The 17,449-nt window shown below is 35.1% G+C and overlaps 2 protein-coding genes across 3 annotated transcripts in view; one reads left to right on the forward strand and one right to left on the reverse strand.

Annotated features, from left to right (window-relative positions):
* The window catches only part of fy (fuzzy planar cell polarity protein-like protein), a 36,599-nt gene extending 30,989 nt beyond the window's left edge, over positions 1 to 5,610 (forward strand). The window contains exon 4 of the mRNA XM_067765727.1: positions 2,244 to 5,610. Coding sequence (XP_067621828.1) covers positions 2,244 to 2,301 — 58 coding nt within the window. The 3' untranslated portion in view covers positions 2,302 to 5,610. The remainder of the gene's footprint in view (positions 1 to 2,243) is intronic.
* Positions 1 to 17,449, reverse strand: part of LOC137239920 (proton-coupled amino acid transporter-like protein pathetic) — a 106,569-nt gene that overhangs the window by 7,849 nt on the left and 81,271 nt on the right. The window contains exon 7 of one of the 2 annotated variants that reach the window (XM_067765724.1): positions 2,295 to 7,571. The exons of the other annotated variant lie outside the window; for it this stretch is intronic. Within the exon in view, the coding sequence (XP_067621825.1) occupies positions 7,540 to 7,571 (32 nt within the window). The 3' untranslated portion in view covers positions 2,295 to 7,539. Of the gene's footprint in view, positions 1 to 2,294; positions 7,572 to 17,449 lie in introns of those variants that run through there. 2 annotated transcript variants of the gene reach the window in all.

Here is a 17,449-nt window from a genome sequence, read left to right on the forward strand (position 1 = left end):
AACATACGATAGCAAACGGAACGTAATTTATTTTCAATCCACAATAAATTCTACGATCCACATTAGATTGGATTATGATAGTTTTAGCTCGCAATAGATTTTGAACTGTCAAATTGGTTGCCAAAATATAAAAATAACGTAAATAACTGCGATGAATCAAATTTTATTGTTTTGTTTGAGCTCCAGTAATAGCGAAGGCGATGAAAAGATAGTCCAAAGGCGGTTAAGAGAGTGCAGTAACCCTTTGGACTTATCGAACAAAGCGCAAACATCATTTATGTCTTATATCATTGTAACAAAGAATGATTGCAGTTTCTTGAAGAGATTGCGCTTAATTTAAGAAGCCTTTAGTTACTTTCTGAAGAAGCTAAATTTGAAGCAAGCCGATACCAAAGCGGGTATCTCGCCACGAATTCCGCCAATATTTCCCTTTGGCTTGGATTAAGCTTGTTTGATTTCAACCTTTGTTAATAATAACAGTTTGAAATTTGTTATTATACTTTACTTATTCATCTGTTTTAACAATTTTTTTTAAATTTTCAATGAAATTTGTGTGTATACGATCGCTAGTTTGTGTTCCAATGAAAGTGGAACGGAACGTGTACGTTCAGTCACTCGTCACGTAAGTTGCGATCCAAGATTACGAACTTCCGAAAATCTTATTTTTACGTGACGAGTTATACGATCACGGATGTTATGATTTGGCCCCTGGTACTGAATTCGCCTTCTCTAGGCGGTTTGAGATGAAATCACAATCAAATAAAATAATAATAAAAAAATGTTTAAGTTAAACGGTTTTATTGAAAACAATACTTACATGAAGTAATAATAATATTAAAAGCTAGAAAATAATTCGGTAGGTCCTAGATACTAGTCATCACACTCCTCATCAATCTAGGGCGTTGATCAGACGATTAAATAAAAGCGTTGGACGTGTGAAATTTCTAAAAATGTGAGGCGTAGCATAACCTGATTAAGGTTCAGTTGGTCTTTTATATATGACTATCAATAGAAATTTGACACGTCAACGCCTTTATTTAATTGTCCGATCAACGCCCTAGATTGATGAGGAGTGTGATGACTAGTATCTATGTAATATTTGTTCCAAATGTGAGCCAAATTGAACCACAAATACGATTTTTTTAAATATTTCGACCCATGCGATACCTATGGTAGTTTTTTTTTTCTTATTATTGCATTGTCATCGGGTTCTGAACTATATTCCAAGTTTCAAGCTTCAATTGTAATTACAAAATTTGTTCACAACGGCCGACCGACCGGCAGCTCGCTACACAGAGTCAAGCTAAATAAAACCGTTTAAAAAAGGGGCGACTATTGTGAACGAGCGAACGATATGTACATACGAGTGTGCAGATAAACGAAACAAACAAAATAACGGCGTGGCGACAGGGTGACAAACACGCATTACATTTCTTCTGTTTTTTTGATTCTATGGTTTAGTGTCAAAAACATACGGCACCAGAAATTTAAATGTCAAAACAGCTAAAAAAAGTACCAGTTAGCTGATTTCCTTCCAACACCTGTATTTTTCCTCCATGATGAAAATGGTTAGCTAGTTGAAGCGCTTTTTTTCAAGACCGCTTACAAAAAAATACACAACTAGTTGAACTGGTTAAACCGTTTGACTATTGTGAACGTGCACTTGGAATGTACATGCGAATATGCAGATAAACTAATATAACAAGGTGGCGGCAGGGTGGCATACATACAAACAACGCACAAATTTCATTTATCTACGACCTTTCTATCGTGATAGGCCGATTTTAACGGAAGAATCCGTGAAGTTGTAAATTATATGTAATACTCCTATATTGCTAATAGAAAATGTTCGCAATGTGTTTTATAAATTCGAAATCAACCCCAAGACAGCCTATAAAATTTTTGTGATTGTAGCAGCATAAGTGTGACAAGAAAAAATTTAAATTTAGGTACATTCGATTATTGATGCAAAAACAAAAACGTTTAAAAAGCAATATATCGGCACTCTGTTGTTTGGGAATGTACCTAGCTTTTTGTAGCAATATAGGAGTATTACATATATGGAAAATATGTTTTCACTTTATCACATCACAGAGCAAGATTTCTCCCATAGGGCCAATTCACGTTCTGTGAAGTGTTAAATTGTTAAGTTTTGTATGAGTTTCGCTTCACAGAACGTAAATTTACCCCCAGGAGTGTTTAATGTATTCGTTACGCCTCACTAATAATCTTTTTTATTTCAGATTTATTGCGCAAAGGCTTTTATATTCCATTTTACAAGATAAAACAATCGGTTGGTAAATAATTTCATAATAATATATTTAATACAATATTTGACACTAATTATTATTACATAGATATATTTATTTATGTTTAATTTATTGTCTGAGATTACACAAAGAATTATAAACAATTATATTTTAATACATTTGATTCACATTTTATATAGTACAATATTCTATTTTGATTATAAGATTGTTAAATACATGTATCGCACGTTTTATTGCAAACAGATGCAATTCAAAACTGGGATTTTTCGAAAAAAACAACGCATATCTTTTTTATACAGCTTTGTTTTTAATACTAGATTTTTAAGTGAGCATAATCGCATCAGCTTGTTACTTTGGGGTAGCATGATACTATGTTCAAACAGGAAAATAAATTGAGGCAATTTCGATTTAAATTGATTGGTGTTCATACAACTCAATTTAGCTTACACAATAGTAACTCGATAGCTGGTTGGCTCATCTCTACAGCAACAACATACCTTTGTTCAGATTGTCAAAATTAGCGTGTTGGTATTAGACGAATAGAATGGAATGAAGACATAAAACTTTGAAATGTTGGTGTGTTGTAAGAAAATGTGTTCAATGTTTTGGTTTCATTTTGAGTTTGCCATCTTCTTTAGACAATCTCTACTCCAGTGAACTGAAAACAATAAAATCAGCTGATGAGATGAGCCAACCATATAGTTGAGCCATTCCTAACGGACGTTTAAATCTACTCAATAAACACACTTTACAAGGTTGCATTTGCAGTTTGAAACAATTTATTACGCAATTTTTTTTAAATTGGCAATCTATTATTACAATTTATTATATTATAAATTGCGTAATAAATTGTCCGAATGGTATAAATTGCCAATTTGGTGTGTGTTTATACATGGTATAGAGTCTTTAAAAATAAAAATTTTGATTAACATACATACATATGTTTACAATACAACGTGCGTACGTACATACTACTTATGTATGTATGTCCTATTGTCATTGCTCTATATATCCAAATTTTGATAGGAATCGCTAGCCTATTATCAGCTGACTTATTAAAGATCAAAGTTCTACGATAGAATGTAGGGAAGTTATGGTTAAAGCCAATTTTTTTAATAACAAAAAATAGTCCTTTGTTAGCAACTTTCTAATTCTGCTTTCAATATATTGGCAGTTACATTTCTCGTCGACGTTTTAGCGATTTTGAAACATGAAAACAGACATAGTACAACGGAGCAACCAAAACCAAGCATTTCAGAATGCATGAATAGTTTGATAATTTAAGAATGAGTAATTATGGAGGACAACGATTCGTAGAGAATTTAAAAGCTCACATGAAGAAAAAATATAGTCAAAAACGCTGCATATAAAATTGGTCCGTCTGAAATTAAAGGAACAGAAACTGTGCACCGGGAACGACCAAATTCAGTGAAAGGGGATTCGCTGTTGGTGTTAAGGGCAGCTTAATTTGCAAGCAATTTGTAAATTTTTTATGAAAAAAAGAGCGCCTGGATTATGAAAAAGACAAAATTTTTTTCTCAATTAAGAATGGTAGCGTGGGAAACCGTGGTACAATTGGAAAATGTTTATTTGAAAAGTAAGGGTTAAACTTTGGATAATTAATTTTTTGCTTTATTTAAAGCCAATACTGGCTTCACGGCTGTAGGTACCGACATTTTTTTTCGCAGATTAGTCATTTATAAAAGCGCCAAATTCGCGTACAAGTTATTCAAAGTAGAGTTTTTTTGCATAAATAGAAAGATCACATCCAAATTAGTCAAAATTATTCAAGGCGAATTCAGTACTACCCCAACAGCTGATTTCTTCTTCCCGATAATTTTCCATACAACGCCTTGTACAACAATATGTCAGTTAATCAAAATCAATGAAAATTTTCTATTCACTTGACTTTCTTCTGCAAGGCTAATTGGTTGAATTCGCTTTGGCACCATCTAGTATAGATTCGCCTTGAAAATTACTTATGTATTTTCAATAAAAAAACAAAAAAACAAATGTTGGAAAGTTACAAACGAGTGAAGTTGAAAATGTCATTTTCAGTACGAATGTAGATACCCATATTCTTTTTTAGGACGACAAAATAGGTGTAAGTTCTATATTTTTTTTTCATGTTTTCTTTAATACTTCTAACGACTATTCAAGTGTATGTTGAGCGCAATACAATGAGTTGATTCAGATTCTCCAACCCAACTCACCTATACGAAAATATTTGGATTTACCTCTGAAGATATTTAGGCCGAGCTTCCCTTCCAATTTGCGTCGTGCTGCTTTTCATTTTTCCTACAAATTGGAGGAAACTTACATGTTTTACGCCGACTCCGAACAGCATCTGCAAGGCAGCTGCATTTTCACTCAGAAGCTATTCATGGCAAAAATACACTCGTAGTGTTTGCCAATTCACTGCCGAGGGGCGACCCCGCTTAGAAAAACTTTTCGATGTTGCTTTGCCTGTGATTTGAACCAGGACCTTCGCTGTTTTAGGCGGAGCACGCTACCACCACACCACGGCGATCACCAACCTCACCTACATGAGGCTAAAACTTAGTTTACATGTAACGTGATTATCCTCATTTTCGTACTAATTAGTAATTAAATAACTAGAATTCCCATATACATTTTTCTTGTGAGTGTTTTTATCGTTACAACAACTACTTTAACAAATATTGTCGTACTTAATTTTAGTTGCCTTAACTATAAGTTAACAATGCAGGCATTTATGTATATCATCTGCAAATAATTGTTACTATTTTAAACGCCTCAATCGAGATCACAATACTGGAATACAGGAATAACAGTTATTTTTGTTTAGGATTATTAATGTGCATGGATGTGTTCGAGCTGCAGTTGTTGATGCAACATCGCGCGTTCTTTGAATGAAATGTTGACAATCTATAGATCATCACTAGCAAATCTAACGAAACAAACAAAATTTCCATCAATTAAGTATCACTTTACCAATACTGCTCGAACACGCCCCATATCATACTATTTATTGTATACAGATGTTACACACAATTTTTATATCATGCGATTTTAAGGGTTTACCAAAATAATGATTTTATAAGATTATGCTTAGCGTTATAGAGTGCTCTACGATCAGGCATGTGAAACATACATACCTTTGACTGGCAGCACTCGACTTGTGCTTTCCCAAAAATTCAAATAGTAAATTACATTTGTATAGAATCATATATATTATTTCTAATTGCTGTTTTTATGTACAAGTCCCTATTAGCGAGTTTTGGGCAATTTTGGCCGTAGTGCTTTTGTTTAGCTATATTTTATTAAAATAATTTGTTAAAAATAAACGATTGTGAGCACACAAAGAAATCTATTTGTAATATGGCATTATTGTGAATATTTGCACTGCATTACCGGCAGTTGCTACCATACGCCAGATGGCAGTGCAAGCTGTAAGTTTTAATTGATTGATAGAACAGCTGATTTCTGTTGATATTTGATAAGAGACTTTTATATTGGTTGCGCAAGATGCGCACAGGTCCGGCTCGTAAATTATATTATTTATCTAATTTTAAAGCATAAATAAAAAAATATACATATACAAACATATCTGCATTTACTAAGCAATAAGAACTGTAGTTATAATAATTTTATTTTGAGCTTTACAAACAAAATTGTGCAATATTTGTGCTTTAATAAAATAATTGCTTCTATTTATTAAAATTTGGCGCTACTTTGTCTGTAATAAAATAAGTTGGGAAGCTATCATAGCCCGTATCTACTCTCAAAACTACTTTTTCCCACGGAAGGCAATTTGGTATATTGCTAAACATACAATAATGTTTTTAATATTTGACATCACTGAAAATAAAGTCTGCTGGCTAGTTTATGGGATTCAAGGAATTGTGCATCGCAATTTATAGCTTATCCAACCCAATTATCAGCCCGCCTTAGAGAAGCGAATCCTATTCAGCAGTCGAGCATCTGGCCACCCCAAAGTTCGTTACAGAAGGAGGGGTTAGGGGTTCGATGATCTAAATGTACGGGACTTGTAGATGTTTCATGTTTTGGCAGCTCCGAACGGCAGCTCCAAGCCAGATGAAGTTTCACTGAGAAGCTTTACATGGAAAAAATACACTCGGAGTTTTTGCCAAATCACTGCCGATGGGAAACCCCGCCTAGAAAAACTGCTTTCTGATTAAAAACTTTTCCATATGTTTGATGCTGCTTTACCCGGGACATGAACCGAGGTATTCGGTGTAGTAGGAGGAGTACGCTGCCGCCGTTATCTTTATACTATACCGGTTAAGGGGCTTTGAATATTCCAGAGGGTCACGTCAGTCGTAAAAAAACGATTAAAATCCACTGAGCCCAAGGCTCGAGTTGTAAGAAGAATCGTTATCGAGGCAGTCGGGCCAGTACCACAAGCCGTTACTGCCGGAGCATACCAGATTTAATCTGGCAAAGGACTCTCCGTATCCAAAACACTACGTACGCCTTTGAGGAGTAATATTGTGGAAAAACACAGCAACAACAGTTGCTAGGGTTAGAAAAATCTGCTAACTCCATACAATTTCAATTCTTTTTAAAGTTTGCATGGAAATCTAGTTTTAATTTCTTCATCCAACTTTTGTGTTTTTTATGAATAAGCGAGTAAGTCGCAGGTAAGTCTCTGAGTTGGTGAAAATACGACGCATCTAATTAAATATTGTCCAGATGGAACGTAACTATTTGATTTGAAGCACGGAGGGGGGGGGCGGCTTTGGCAACGTTAGTATGTAAAAAAAATTCAATTTCAAAACAAAACTATGAAAATAAGAACAACAAACCAAAAATCAATAAAAAATATGACTACCTACGTATCTTTAAGTTTATATTTAATACGACTGACAGCGCAAATATGCCAGATTACATTCACAACGGCGACATCTGTCAAATTATTTTTACATATAATCTTATGGGGATCGTTATTTTCGGCGCGACAGAGCAGCACTACAATCAATCACGAACTCCGTTGTATCCAGATTAACAGTGAGCGGCGACCTTTTTAACAATAAAAACTAATATAGAAGTAAATAACAGATAATAAAAGCTAAAATAATTCTCTTGTAAATTTTTCGCTACTGTTTGCTATGATTCATATTTGTGGCTGCCGCGTTCAAAGTACTCAAGCCAAAGCTTTGCAACGTTTGTCATCAAGCTTTATTGTGGTTGTGGTCTGTATACGCCGTGTTGAATGTAATCAGCCCTTAAGCAATAACTTAAATCGAAGTATGTTGAGAAAACGACTTCACATTGAAAACCAGAATGCAGATCCGTAATCTACGATAAAAAATTAAGTTTAAAAGTTTCATTGTGTTCGTGTGTCGTTTTATCGTTCCTACAGTGCAACTACCAAATTTATAAAACTTTACTACAGATTATTATAACAAGTAATTCAATACATAAATGTACATACGAGCTGTTCATTGCACACAATGATTAACTCCATTCTGAAAAGGGGCATGAGCCCCCCACTTTAGCATAGAAGACTGAATAGCTCATAGGCGAGTGTTACACGTTAAGGCAAATCTGTGAATACTGGGTCGTGATCAATATTGACAATAAATATTTTGAGCTGATGAATCGCGTGCGTGGCACAGTGTTTCGACTATAAGGCGGCAGGTGGAAAAAAGTCATAGTGACAGATAAAAGCGAAAATGTGTTTAGGTTAGAGGGCAATTACTAAAAGTCGTGTGCGCAAAATTTCGGGTAATTAGCTGCCATCAGTCGTCGCATTTGTGTGGAAATTGTGAAATCCGGGTGATATTGATTAATCGGTAATAAATTTAATATAAACAGTAATTTTTTAAACGATATCTATTCAGTACGAGTCATGGATAATCTAGGTAAAATATTTATCATTAATTTTTGATCTTGCTGTTTTTTTTTCTTAAAAAACAACAAGGAATTGTAAATTTTTTTAGATTAGTAGCAAAAAAAAAGTGAGTACCCCTTAGTAACTCAATAAAAGTTGTTTCATATTGTAGAGAATTTAATCTAGTTTCTGCTCTAATAAGCCGATTATAGCGCACGGATTTGCAAAAATGTGTAATTTTTAATCTTTTAAATTTTTCGATTTTCAGTTCCATCTTATATAATTTCACGAAAAGAATTTTTCCAATTGTGGTAAAGCTACCCTAAAAACCCTTTGTAACCTTTGTGTATCCGATAATGCGAAAGATGAACTAAAAAGAAACATAAAATTGTTGATGTTGAAAATTGATAAGAAGTGGAATTTCGCTGGTAAACTGATTGAGCGGTTCTCTTCTAAGTATGAGCAATGGTTGCATGGTGAGGATATACTTTTTCTACTGGAGGAACCAGATGCTCCTTCGTATGCTGCTGAAGAAACTTTTACAAAAGAACAACAATTCGGTCGACCCTCAAACACTTCCAAGACTACAGAAAACTAAAATAAAAAGAGTAGAATTTATACTTAACAATTACACTTTGGAGGAAATTCGTTCGCTGCCGAGCACGCCCTAGGCTCGCAAAGATAAAAGATGCTGCTAGCATTATTAAAGACCTAAGCGATGACTTAGACAGTGCTAAAGATATGAAAAATGCGCAGGTAAATGCTTCAAAACAAAGGTGTCTCTCTGGTGATGAAGCGATAGGCCTCTACCTTGACGTTAAATTAACTATCAATAGCTATAAATTATTGAGAAATGCAGCTCTGGGTGTACATCACGATGTCTTTCCATCGTTCTATAGTTTAACGAAATCTAAGAAAATATATTTTCCACCTGATGAATGCAGTCGTGTGGATGAGATTTTTGCTAGTTTTACATTGCAGTCTTTGCTAGACATAACTACTAAGCGCGTCTTGGACACTTTGCCCATTTCTGGAGTTGACAAACGCGAAGCAGATAATATAAGGGCTCAGATTAATCAATTGAGGCCAACTGATTGTAAAAATTTCCTAGTGAAACATACTCTCCTCTCAACAATTGTTGATGGTAAAATATGTAACATACTCTCAGGGAGGAAGGGTATCCGAAATTTTTACATTTGCAATGCCAAACCTAGTCAAATGAACATACCAGTTGCTTCTTACATTGCAAAGACTGAAAATTATGATTATGAGTTGTCTACACTCCATGCGCTGATAAAAATATTCGAGTTTTTATTACATATATCATATAGATTGCCCCTAAAAGTTTGACAAATCCGAGGAGAGAAAGCTAAATCAAGCAAAAGTCAAAAAAAGTCAGAGACGATTGCAAATTTTGAAATATTTGTTTACAGTAAATACATAAGTGAATGATAACCTTATATAGAAGTACGTTGTAGTTCTATTTTTATTAAATAAACGATTGTTGAGCAAATCTGAGACAAAGTAAAATTATCTACCATAAAAAGGATTTAAAAGGGTAAGAGTTGGGAAAAAAAAAATTTTTCAAGCACCCTAATGTATATGGGGTATTCCATCCCATTTCGACCAATTTTGAACCCGGCCCCTTTAGAATTGGCTGAAAGTTTTTCTTCTTTTACTAGCTTTCGAAAGACGTTTTTTAGAATTTTTTCAAATTTTTTCATCGAATCAAAAAAAGTTATGAATTTTTAAAAAAACACCGTTTTTGTTTTCAAAATGGTATAACTTTTTCAAAAATTGACCGTTTGGGATCCTTTTTTTTTAAATTTGTTTTTAAATGTACTTTTCGAAAAAAATACAAAAAAAATTTTAAAGTTTTTTTTTGTGATTTTTCAGTTTTTCGAGATTTTTCGAATTTCGCCATTTTTTGTTTTTTCTCATAAAAAACTTCAATCAATTCTGCAATCATCCCCACTAATCCCGGAGTGGGCCGATAATTTTTTTTTTTTTTTTTATTTAATTGAAAAAAAAAAACTTTAAAAATTGTTCTGTATTTTTTCCGAAAAGTACATTTAAAAACAAATTTAAAAAAAAACAAGTAAGGAAGGCTAAGTTCGGGTGTAACCGAACATTACATACTCAGTTGAGAGCTATGGAGACAAAATAAGGAAAATCACCATGTAGGAAAATGAACCTAGGGTAACCCTGGAATGTGGTTGTATGACATGTGTATCAAATGGAAGGTATTAAAGAGTATTTTAAGAGAGAGTAGGCCATAGTTCTATGGATGAACGCCATTTAGGGATATCGCCATAAAGGTGGACCAGGGCTGACTCTAGAATGTGTTTGTACGATATGGGTATCAAATGAAAGGTGATAATGAGTATTTTAAAAGGGAATGGGCTTTAGTTCTATAGGTGAACGCTTTTTCGAGAAATCCCCATAAAGGTGGACCAGGGCTGGCTCTAGAATATGTTTGTACGATATGGGTATCAAATGAAAGCTGTTAATGAGTATTTTGAAAAGGAGTGATCCTTAGTTCCCTAGGTGGACGCCGTTTCGAGATATCGCCATAAAGGTGGACCAGGGGTGTCTCTAGTTGTACGATATGGGAATGAAAGGTGTTACTGAGCGTTTTAAGAGGGAGTGGGCATTAGGTCTATAGGTGGACGCCTTTTCGAAATGTCGCCGTTAGGGTGGGCCAGGGGTGACTCTAGAATGTGTTTGTACGATATGGGTATCAAACGAAAGGTGTTACTGAGCATTTTAAGAGGGAGTGGACATTAGGTCCATAGGTGGACGCCTTTTCGAGATATCGCCATTAGGGTGGGCCAGGGGTGACTCTGGAATGTGTTTGTACGATATGGGTATCAAATGAAAGGTGGTAATGAGTATTTTAAAAGGGAGCAATCCTTAGTTCTATAGGTGGACGCCTTTTCGAGATATCGCCATAAAGGTGGACCAAGGGTGACTCTAGAATGTTTGTACGATATGGGTATCAAACGAAAGGTGTTACTGAGCATTTTAAGAGGGAGTGGGCACTAGGTCTATAGGTGGACGCCTTTTCGAGATATCGCCATTAGGGTGGGCCAGGGGTGACTCTAGAATGTGTTTGTACGATATGGGTATCAAAGGAAAGGTGTTACTGAGCATTTTAAGAGGGAGTGGACATTAGGTCTATAGGTGGACGCCTTTTCGAGATATCGCCATTAGGGTGGGCCAGGGGTGACTCTAGAATGTTTTTACGATATGGGTATCAAACGAAAGGTGTTACTGAGCATTTTAAGAGGGAGTGGGCATTAGGTCTATAGGTGCACGCCTTTTCGAGATATCGCCATTAGGGTGGGCCAGGGTTGACTCTAGAATGTGTTTGTACGATATGGATATCAAATTAAAGGTATTAATGAGGGTTTTAAAAGCGAGTGGCCCTTAGATGTATATGTGAAGGCGTTCTCGCGATATCGACCAAATGTGGATCAGGTGATCCAGAAAATCATCTGTCGGGTACTGCTAATTTATTTATAGATTCCAAGGGCTGTTGATTTCGCCTTGTAGAACTTTTTCATTTTCTTCTACTTAATATGGTAGGTGTCACACCCATTTTACAAAGTTTTTTCCAAAGTTATATTTTGCGTCAATAAACCAATCCAGTTACCATGTTTCATCCCTTTTTTCGTATTTGGTATAGAATTATGGCATTTTTTTAATTTTTCGTAATTTTCGATATCGATAAAGTGGGCGTGGTTATGGTCGGATTTCGGCCATTTTTTATACCAAGATAAAGTGAGTTCAGATAAGTACGTGGGCTAAGTTTAGTAAAGATATATCGGTTTTTGCTCAAGTTATTGTGTTAACGGCCGAGCGGAAGGACAGACGGTGGACTGTGTATAAAAACTGGGCGTGGCTTCCACCGATTTCGCCCATTTTCACAGAGAACAGTTAACGTCATAGAATCTATGCTCCTACCAAATTTCAAAAGGATTGGTAAATTTTTGTTCGACTTATGGCATTAAAAGTATTCTAGACACACTAAATGAAAATGGGCGGAGCCACGCCCATTTTGAAATTTTCTTTTATTTTTGTATTTTGTTGCATCATATCATTACTGGAGTTGAATTTTGACTTAATTTACTTATATACAGTAAAGATATTAAATTTTTTGTTAAAATTTGAATTAAAAAAATTTTTTTTTTAAAAAGTGGGCGTGTTCTTCATCCAATTTTGCTAATTTTTATTTAGCACATATATAGTAATAGTAGTAACGTTCCTGCCAAATTTCATCATGATATCTTCAACGTCTGCCAAATTACAGCTTGCAAAACTTTTAAATTACCTTCTTGTAAAAGTGGACGGTGCCACGCCCATTGTCCAAAATCTTACTAATTTTCTATTCTGCGTCATAACGTCAACCCATCTACCAAGTTTCATCGCTTTAACCGCCTTTGGCAATGAATTATCGCATTTTTTCGGTTTTTCGCAATTTTCGATATCGAAAAAGTGGGCGTGGTTATAGTCCGATATCGTTAATTTTAAATAGCGATCTGAGATGAGTGCTCAGGAACCTACATACCATATTTCATCAAGATACCTCAAAATTTACTCAAGTTATCGTGTTAACGGACGGACGGACGGACATGGCTCAATCAAATTTTTTCTGGATCCTGATTATTTTGATATATGGAAGTCTATATCTATCTCGATTCCTTTATATATGTACAACCAACCGTTATCCAATCAAACTTAATATACTCTGTGAGCTCTGCTCAACTGAGTATAAAAAGATCCCAAACGGTCAATTTTTGAAAAAGTTATAGCATTTTGAAAAAAACACCGTTTTTTTTTTAAATTCATAACTTATTTTGAGTTGGACACCGTTTTCGTTTTAAAAATGCTATAACTTTTTCAAAAATTTACCGTTTGGGATCTTTTTTTTTTTAAATTTGTTTTTAAATGTACTTTTCCGAAAAAATACAAAAAAAATTTTTAAAGTTTTTTTTTCCATTAAATAAAAAAAAATTATCGGCCCACTCCGGGATTAGTGGGGATAATTGCACAATTGATTGAAGTTTTTTATGAGAAAAAAAATGGCGAAATTCGAAAAATCTCGAAAAACTGAAAAATTACAAAAAAAACTTTAAAAATGTTTTTGTTTTTTTTCCGAAAAGTACATTTAAAAACAAATTAGAAAAAAAAAGATCCCAAACGGTCAATTTTTGAAAGTTATAGCATTTTGAAAAAACACCGTTTTTTTTTTAAATTCATAACTTTTTTTGAGTTGGATGACAAAATTTGAAAAAATTCTGAAAAACGTCTTTCGTAAGCTAGAAAAAGAAGAAAAGTTTTCAGCCAATTCTAAAGGGGTCGGGTTCAAAATTGGTCGAAATGGGATGGAATACCCCATATGTAGACACACATTAAAATTTTTAGTATTAGAAGCATGGGGCTTCTGTATAATCCAATTTCAGTGGTTAAGTTAATATAGGAGCACAACTATAATGGTTTTGACTTTTTTCCACCTAACTCCATACAGTCGAAACACTGTGCGTGGTACTGAACTTGCAATAATTATTGACAAACAAAACCAAACAATTATTTTAAATTATTTTTTTCTTCTGTAAACTTTCGGTTCCACCCGCACTGGATAAATGATTTTAATGGGCGTTTCTAGAGCTTCAAAATTGTTTCTGGTTGCTTGGAAAAAAATTTCAATTGGAAAACAAAAACATATTAAGCGAGTTGTTTAATTTGTTTTCGCTTTTTAATTGATCCTTTTTTCTAAGCGAGCAGAAAAAATGTTAAAGCTTTAAAAAAACGCCTAATAATATTTAACCCGTTGTTTGTGCAAAATACACAAATTTAAAGGAAATACTTTCGATTTGTTATTTCACAAAATGCTGATGGATCCCTTAATATATGTGCATTTGGAAAAACCAAAACAAACAAAAATTATGTGAAGTAATTTTACTATTAATAATAATTCTGTTTACAATAAATAGCTCGCAAAAAATACAAAACGTAATGAAATCCACTTTATTTACGTTATTTTGCCTTCATTTCACCAAAAACTGATGGATCGCAGAGGTGCTACACCTAACAATACATTTTTTCAATATCCCGATCCATATGATGGATTTCATCAAAATCTAGATATTTTTCGATCCGTACTACGATCCATCAATACTTCATACTAAACATTCAATAAATATCGTGATCCAGTATTGACAGCATTGCCTCATCATGTGACACTAGCCTTATGTATCGGCCATACCACAATTACTCATTACCTCCATTCATGCGTCGTATGTGTATAGGTGGATGCATGATACAAACACCTACAAGGTATAACCGTTTCAGACGGGTTTGGCGTTTTTCCGCAATGAAAACTTCTCTTTCAAGTTTTTCAACTCGATCGTGAGCTACGGGCAAATGTGGACGGGTAAAGCACAGTATCGGAGTGATAAATATCTTTTCTTGTGAAAGCTCTTTTGGCGCCAACCTAGAGTGCTTAAGTTTCCTTAAAATAATTTGTGTTTAAAACCGTGTCAAAGCGGTGTTTTTTTTACCTCATATTTGTACATCCTGGAATTTCAGATACGAAATAAATAACACCTTTTTGGATAAACCAGCAAATGTGAGTATTTTGCAATTTTTCTGGGCTGAATGATAAAAATTTGAAGTTAAGAGTGTTGAAAAGCAGAAGAAAGCTGCCTAAGGCAGCAGCTAAAAAAAGCCGCTATGGCGTCTGCGAATCCATTTTCAAAGACATCATCAGCTAGAGAATTTGAAATGTGTTCTTTTAACAATCTTTTACAAAGTAAAAGACCGAAAAAGGATGAAATTTCATTAAAAAGAAACAAGAAAACATTGTGAATGATAACTAAGTGTGATATCTTCTGCATAGAAGTCAAAATTCCAAAGTGATTGGATCACCTGATTTGTAATTGACTATCGCTGTCTCATTCTGTATCTCTTTCTATCACCCGCTGAAGATAGGCGCCGCCATATTGAACCCTGTCAAAACGCTAAAAAGTAGCCATATTGAACATCCTGTCAGGCAATTCACGTCCATCGCCAGAGAATTTTCAAAATATTACAGAGGTAAAAGCAGAATGGAAAAAAACAAAGCTTCTCGAATAAAATAAATGAATTGAATGAAAATCCATCCTCTAAGAAGGGATGGAGATTTGTCAAAGCCATGAGAAGTGATTTCAAATGTGCCAACCATGCAGTATGTTCGAGCGACAATGCCTTGGCCTTTCTTCAGTTTATCAAAAATCAGGTGCCAGACAATGAGACTACCAGACCGACTGAGCCTAATAATGAGCTGTTAATAGTTTGAGAAGTTTGAGAAATTGTATAAAATGATAGATAATAAAAGCAGTAACTCTGCTGGTGGCTATTATAGAATTACATACAAAATGCTAAACTTGCGGCCAATAGCCCTAAAATCTGTTCTGCTCAAATGCATTAACCTCAGTGTGAAAAATAGGATCTCTAGCCATTTAAGAACAGCCAATTTTTTTTCCAAATCATTCATTTGCCTACAGGAAGGGCAAGTCAGCCACAAATTGCATAAACTATATTATACACAAAGCTTCTATCTTAAAGAATGAAGGCCTTAAGGTCATAACTAGTATGCTCTATTGACATCAGTAATGCATATAACTGTGTCAACATTAGGAAACTGCAACAACTTATGAATGAAACAGATATTGATGAATCATACAAGGAATGGATAGTAAACTTTTTATCACTAAGAAAACTCAGACTAGGAAATAGTACGATAGAGGTAAGGAATTTCATTCCTCAGGGCAGTTGTCTGTCCCCTGTACTTTTCAACTTATACACTAAAAAAACTACACAGCATAGAAGACAGCTATACGGACTTATACCAGTTTGCGGACGATTTCTTAATAATGGCCTATAGGCAAACTCTTATGGAAGCCACTAATAGACTACAAAATAAAATTATGGCATTTTACAATAAATGTGAGGATCTCAATCTTTCCTTCAATCCAGCAAAAATTAATATCATGTTTCTAAACAAAAGTTACAAGAATACAATAGATATTTTTATTCAAAATACAAGAATTGATCAAGTACCTTCTATCAAATTTTTAGGTAGACACATTAGGCCTTCACTAGCAGTGAAGGACCACTACGGTGAAATAATAAAAAGGTCATACCAAAATTCAAACCTTTTCAAGTGCTTAACTACTGTGAAATCGGGCCTACACCCACAAGTTGCACTAAATCTCTACAAATCACTCGTAAGAAGCAAAATTGAATACTGTCGTTCGTCTAAGTCAAATTGTCCTGAATCAATAAATAATAAAATTATTAGGGGTGACCCCCTCGACGTCTATCCCTTTGATTTATGTTCTGGCAAATGAATTACTTCCTGCGGAAAGGGCAAAATGGGTCACAGCCAAAGAACTTGTCAAAACTTTTGAAGTTGACGAAGACTTCAAGCGTTTATTATACGATCAGCCTTCAGTAATTCTAGCTATAGCAAAGTTTTCAATGAGTTCAGGCAGGTCTTTGACAGGCTTGAGGTCATTGATTCGACTGTTTCTTCTCCATGTCTAAAAATAATAACAAACACCTTCAATGACAAAAAAGAAAACATCAGCTCTAGATGTGCGCAAGCCACATATACACAAATGATAAATGAGTATGAATCCAGACATTTTAAAGTCTTTTCACGGACGCGTCCGTTGTTGTTGTTGTTGTAACAATGCTCGCCCCACCTAATAGCCGCGACCGATCACAAATTGTCATCAATATCCTCTAACGGGAGTCCAAGGAAACTTGCCGTTTCAACAGGGGTGGACCATAAGGAAAGGGGTGTTAGAGGCGTTGGTTCCACATTACAATTAAAGAGATGGTTGGTGTCATGTGGGGACACATTGCAAGCGGGGCATACATTTTGTATGTCGGGGTTGATTCTGGATAGGTAAGAGTTTAACCTGTTACAGTATCCAGAACGAAGTTGAGCAAGAGTGACACGCGTTTCCCTGGGGAGTATGCGTTCCTCTTCTGCGAGTTCTGGATATTTTTCTTCAAGCACTGGATTCACCGGGCAATTCCCGACATAAAGGTCCGACGCCTGTCTATGGAGTTCACCAAGGATCTGCTTGTGTTTTTCCGCTTCATACGGCTGGGTTCTCAGGTGCCGTATTTCCTCAAAATGCTCACGGAGATTACTCCTTAGGCCCCTAGGCGGTGCTGGTTCGTCAATCAGATGTCTGTTGGGATGCCCAGGTTTCTGGGTATTCAACAGAAACTGTTTGGTCAGCATCTCATTTCTCTCCCTGATGGGGAGTATTCTCGCCTCATTATG

The sequence above is a fragment of the Eurosta solidaginis genome, chromosome 2 (genome assembly GCF_040869045.1).
Source record: "Eurosta solidaginis isolate ZX-2024a chromosome 2, ASM4086904v1, whole genome shotgun sequence".
In the NCBI taxonomy this organism is placed as follows: Eukaryota; Metazoa; Arthropoda; class Insecta; order Diptera; family Tephritidae; genus Eurosta; species Eurosta solidaginis.